Source organism: Muscardinus avellanarius (assembly GCF_963383645.1).
Source record: "Muscardinus avellanarius genome assembly, chromosome: 14".
Taxonomy (NCBI): Eukaryota; Metazoa; Chordata; class Mammalia; order Rodentia; family Gliridae; genus Muscardinus; species Muscardinus avellanarius.
Window position 1 is genome coordinate 56,971,822 of NC_137800.1, and position 6,000 is coordinate 56,977,821.

Below are 6,000 nucleotides of genomic sequence, written 5' to 3' on the forward strand. Positions count from 1 at the left end.
AGGATTCTTTCACTCCTGCACCCGTACCTCAGCCTCAGCTTCAGTCAATCCATAAACCTCAAAAGACTGATCTGAAACAAGCTTACACTAGAGAAGGGGAAAGAGCAGGAGAGAAGGAGGGAGGCTGGTTTTCCTGGAACCCTTATTAAATCAACTTTCCAAGGACAGTCAGAAACTCCAGACCTTCCCTGGTCCCTCAGGAGCTTGTGCAGACTGCTAGTATTGCATTCAATTGGGAGAAGGGGCTGCCAACGCACATGCATGCATGTACACACACACACACACACACACACACACACACACACACACACACACACACACAGTCTTTCCAGTGGGGAAAACTCTCAATGGTGTAGTTTACTTTAAATTTTTGGACAAGCCAGAGTGGTGGCACATGCTTGTAATCTCAGCATTCAGGAGGCAGAGACCAGAGAATCATAGTTTGCGGACAACCTCAGCTACTTAATAAGGCTCTTTATAGCTTAGCGAGATCCTGATTCAAAAAAATAAAAAGACTAAAAAATAGGACTAGGGGTATAGCTCGAAGGTAGAATGCCCCTGGGTTCCATCCTCAGTACCACACACAAAAATAAATAAATAAATAAATAAATAAATAAATAAATAGATAGATAGATAGATAGATAGATGGGGGTGGTGGCGCATGCTTGTAATCCTAGTTAGCATTTGGGAGGCTAATACTGGAGGATCTGGGTTCACAGACAGCCTCAGCTACTACTTAGCAACTTTGCAACTCAATGAGACCCTATTTCAAAATAAAGGATAAAAATATAGGGCTGGGTTTGTACCTCAGAGGTAGAATGCTTCTGGGTTCTATTCCTGGTACCACAAAAATAAATAAATAAATAAATAAATAAATAAATAAATAAATAGATTTTTTGGGGGGCAAACCTTTTACACATAAATTATGTTTTCTGAGGACAGTAACAGCATTACCTAATAATTAGCTGGGCCAAGACTATACAATATCTTAAATATATGAGGTTCCTTAGGGGTGACAAAACATGGGCAGATTTTCCCATACAATTGTATCACAAAGCTCATGATGAATATGCCACACCAAAGAGCCGCAGAAGTCAGGCCTTACTTTACTGAACTCCTTCTCAAAGTCCAGCAGCTTTCCAATGCTGTGCCCTAAGGCATTCTGGGTTGACGGTGAAACCGTGTGCCCCTCACCACATTGTGGTGTCCTCTGGGGTCCCAGGAAAATGGACTAATAATGACCATTTATTGCTCCCTGTATACCTGGCTCTTGTTTAAAAGCTTGGCAGACTTTCTCACTGAACCTTTACAATGACCTTAGAAGCAGTTTACAGAGAGGAACGTTCCCAAGATCCAAAGTCAGTATGGAATGGAGCTGAAATCAAAATGAAGGTAAGTCACCGGGCGTGGTGGCGCACCCTTGTAATCCCCGCGCTTGGGAGGCAGAGACAAGAGGATCATGCAGGTTCGAAGCCAGCCGCGCTGGCATAGGAAACCCTGTTTCCAAAAATATATATATAAAAAAGTAGGTCTGGGAGTGTAACCCGGAAGTAGAGGGTTTCCAGGAACTACAGTACCACCAAAAAAAAAAAAAAAAAAAGAAAGAAAGAAAGAAAGAAAAACCTATCAACACATGGATGTTTACAGTGGTTTTATTAACAGCAAAATTATTAATACTGCTATGGTCTGAATGTGTCCTGCAAAGGTTCATGTGTTGGAAGTTTGATCCCCAGTGTGGCAATGCTGAAAGGTGTTGGAACCTTTCAGAGGTGGGGGTTAGTGCGCCACCATGCCCGGCTAAGTTGGTTTTTAAAAATGGCAGTCTGGAGCCAGGCGTGGTGGCGAACGCTTGTAATCCCAGTGCTTGGGAGTCTGAGACAGGAGGATTGTGCAGGTTCGAAGCCAGCCTCAGCTACTTAGTGAGGCTCTCAGCAACTAAGTGAGACCCTGTTTCCAAATAAAGTATAAAATGGGTCTGGGAGTATAGCCCGGAAGTAGAAAGCCTCTGGGTTCCACCCCCAGTACCACCAAAAAAAAATAAATAAAATAAATAATAAATAAAAATGGCAGTCTGGCTGGGCGTGGTGGTGCACGCTTGTAATCCCTGCGCTTGGGAGGTGGAGACAGGAGGATCACAGGGGGTTCGAGGCCAGCCTTGCTGGCTTAAGAGACCCTGTTTCCAAATAAAAATATAAAAATAGGTCTGGGAATGTAGCCCGGGGGTATAAGGGTTTCCAGGAACCCCAGTACCACCAAAAAAAAAAAAAAAAAAAAAAAAGGTAGTCTGCCAGACATGGTGATGCATGCTTGTAATCCCAGTACTTACGAGGCTTGAGACAGGAAGATCACAGGTTCAAGGACAACCTCAGTAAGTAGTGAGATTCTCATCAAACTAGTGACACCGTTTCAAAATTAAATAGAGCTGGGGATGTAAATCAGAGGTAGAATGTCCCTGGGTTTACTCCCCAATACCACACACACACAACAGGCAGTTAGTTGAGCCTTAGTCTTCAGTGCTACAAGACTCTTAATGGCCCTCAGCCACTCTCCAATGGCCTCCTCCTATTAAAGACCCAGTACGTGGTCCTTGTCAAGACCTTGAGTAACTGGCTCCAACCTGCACCACGGCCTCTGTTTCCTTCCCCAGGTTAGATCTACAAATAACAGCTCCAATGACTGTCTTCCTCTTATGCTCTTGCCCTCTCCACCTCTAATAGTCCTTCTGCTCACATCTCCCCTCCCCCCACATCTCTTTCCTGCTTACAAGTACCTGGGCCAGAGGTCTATACTAGTTACTTCTTTACCTTCCATTCTTGGGCTGAAAAGAAATGGAACATGCTGCAGGGTCCTTCATAAATTCACATTCCCAACCCTAGTCCACGCCCTCGCTGCTCTCGGGCTCCTTCATCACTGCCTATGCAGTGGCTGATCCAAATCTCTACTCCCCACCAACCTCCCATCCTCAGCTTCTCTTTGTCTCCACTCATCCAGGGCTGACATCCAACCTACATGAATACATATGTTTTATTTCTAGAATGTCTTAATTTATAATCTCACAGCCCCCACCCTGGTTATCAGTGTCCTCTCTCTCACTAGACATTTAGAATGCCTTCTTGCCAACAGTGGCAGCAGCAGTAATAACTACTCAGACTTTACATGTTTGGATTATCACATTTAATCCTTTATTATTGTTCCCAGTTTACAGATAAGCAAATTTAAGGCTTATGGTGTTTGAATAATCTGTCAAAGCAAGTAGTACAGCTATCAAGTCCACCTGACTTCTTCCTCCCAACCATCCAAATTCAGCTGCCAAATTAATTTTCTGGAAGTCAGATTGCATCACTCAGCTTTTCAAAATTTCCCAGCATCTATCCATTTAGGTATATGTTCCTCAGCAGGACATTAAGCCTCTATATGATAACTAAATCCAGTTTTTCCAGATGTGATTTCCCACAACTATGTATTCAACAGGTATGGGTAGCTGATGTGGTCTTGATGAGGTACTTGATTTTTTATTTTTTATTTTTGCAGTACTGGGGATGGAACCCAGGGGCATTCTACCTCTGAGCTACACCTGAGTCCTATTTTTTATTCTTTATTTTGAAACAGGGTCTCACTGAGTTGCAAAGGGTCTCACTAAGTAGCTGAGGCTGTTCGCGAACAGTGATCCTCTTGTCTCTGCCTCCCAAATGCTGAGATTACAAGTGTGCACCAGCACGCCCAGCTCAAGGTAACTGATCTTAATGAGGTTCTCCATGCATCTTATACATCCTACCTGTGTCCTTGCTCGTGCTATTTCATGTAGAACACCCTTTATTTTCTCCTTCCAGAACCCTACCTCCTAGACCCATCTCAGATGGCCTTTGCTCCCCTCTTCCTCAGCATTACCACTGTAGTTTAAACACAGCCTACTTTGTCCTTAATTCCCTGTACTCATTTCTCTACTACCTATTGCTAAACTCCCCGTGGTGAGACATCATCCACTTTGGGTCTCTTGCATGCTCTAGCTCAGATCTTACCTTTAGTTGCCTTACTGGCGCAGCATGATTATGCCTGCTCCAATTATTCTGTGTTCTACAAAGTCCCACTCACATTCCCTGCTCCTTCCCCACCAACATGCATCTCACCCATCATTCATCATTCGAACAGGCCTCACAAGCACAGCCACTACGTCACATTACCCCACAAACGCCTGCCAACCTTCTATGTGTGACCAGCCACTGAGTCCCAAGCTGCACTGCCCTTTGGCAGCAGAAATGCCCAAACATTAATTCTCAAAGTGCCTCAAAAGCCATCAGGTATCTTCATAACTCAAACCAATCCCGTGTGCACTGTGGAAGTCTTCCTGTTACTATAATCCGTGTGAATTTCCAACATGTATAGGTCTCCACCCACCATCATGCTTTCTAGTTCATAGTCTCTCTGAAATCCCTCAAAAAGGACATCTCCAAAGCAGACCGCTCAGCAGGCCTTGAAATAGAGCCTGTGAGACATGACCAAGAAAGGCTAATGGTAAGCATGTGGTGGTGACTGCCAATCCTCACAGAGGACGTGTTCTGGAGCCAGGTATGGTGGTGCACACTTGTAATCCCAGTGCTCGGGAGGCTGAGATAAGAGGATCACAAGTTTGAGGCAGCCCAGGCAACGAAGCGAGATCCCCAGCAACTCAATGAGATCCTGTTTCAAAATAAAAAGGGCTGAAGCCAAGTGTGGTAAGATGCTTGTAATCTCAGTACTTGGGAGGCTGAGACAGGAAGATCACAGGGTTGCAGCCAGCCTCAGTAACTTAGTGAGGCCGTCCGCAACTTAGTGAGACCCTGTTTCAAAACAACAACAAAAAAAAGACTGAGGGTGTAACTCAGAGGAAGAATGCCTCCGAGTTCAATCCCTAGTACTGTTAAAAAAAAAAAAAAGTTTTTTAGGAACAACCCCTTGAAAGCCAGGGCTGTTACCCAGCTCTCACCTCTCACATTCTCTGTTCTCTGAACCAAATTCTAAACCCGAATTTATAGGTCACTGGTTCCCTGATGTGTCATCCAACCTAGGGTCCCAGTCGGATGGTTTTTCCTCAGGAATGACATAAACTCATCCTGAGCTAGTCTCCTCTGGAAAATGGATGTAACCACCCCCCCAACTCCAACCTCCAGTGAAGCTGGTTAGGTTTACAAGAACGCCCAAGTGAGCTCAAGTATATTAAGTGTCTTTGCCATAGAAGGGAAACAAAGGAGCCTTACTGGGGACCACATAATCTCCAACCACATACATCACCTCCATGCCTGCCTAGTACATTTGCAAGGTTCAGGAGTCCCAGGCGACCCTCAGCCTACAGCCTTACCTTGTTCAGGCAAGGTGGGGGCCGGCCTGGCAGTGCACAGTGTGGCTGTGACCAGCACAGCCCAGAAGAGGAGGCACTTCCAGCTCCACATCCCAGTTCTGCAGTTAGAGGTTCGTGACAAGGCTCCACACCTCCATGGATAATCCACCTCGATCTCAAGTTCCCTCCTCAAGGTGGTTCTGGGGAAAGAAAAACCAAAAACGTTAAGGCCCCAGGTGTTAAAGGCTTGTTCCCTAGCAAGGTGCTTTTGGTAGGTGGTAGAACCACCTATAAAAGGCGGAGCCTAAGCTGGGCACAGTGGCGCCTATTCCAGCTACTCCATGTTGAGTTCTAGCCCAGCCTGCCCAACATAGTGAGATCCATTCTCAAAAGAGGTGGACCCAGTGGGAGGTTTTAGGTCATTGGGGGTGTGCCCTCGAATGAGACTGTGGGAATCTAGTGTCTTTCTCATTTTCGTTCCTGGCTGAACAAAAGTGGCAGAATTATTTGTGAAATTTACAAGGCCACTTGCATCTTAGCACCAACAATCCTGAGGCTTCTACCTTTGAGAACCTCACGGTGATATTCCCAGTCAGACTAGCACTCAGCCTGCACTCAAAACATGGTGGCAGAATTGACTAATCCCTCTAGCAAGGAGTACAGATGAACTGTGGAATGGGCCACGG

The 6,000-nt window shown here is 45.4% G+C and overlaps 1 protein-coding gene across 5 annotated transcripts in view; it reads right to left on the reverse strand.

The window, feature by feature from the left end:
• FGFR1 (fibroblast growth factor receptor 1) overlaps window positions 1-5,426 on the reverse strand; it is a gene marked incomplete at both ends in the record, with an annotated part of 46,829 nt that extends 41,403 nt beyond the window's left edge. For 4 of the 5 annotated variants that reach the window (XM_080709821.1, XM_080709820.1, XM_080709819.1 and 1 more), the window contains one exon: window positions 5,336-5,426. In XM_080709821.1, coding sequence (XP_080565947.1) covers window positions 5,336-5,426 — 91 coding nt within the window. Of the gene's footprint in view, window positions 1-5,323 lie in introns of all 5 variants that reach the window. The other variant, XM_080709817.1, reaches the window with a different exon arrangement.
• Window positions 5,427-6,000: the final 574 nt, after the last annotated feature.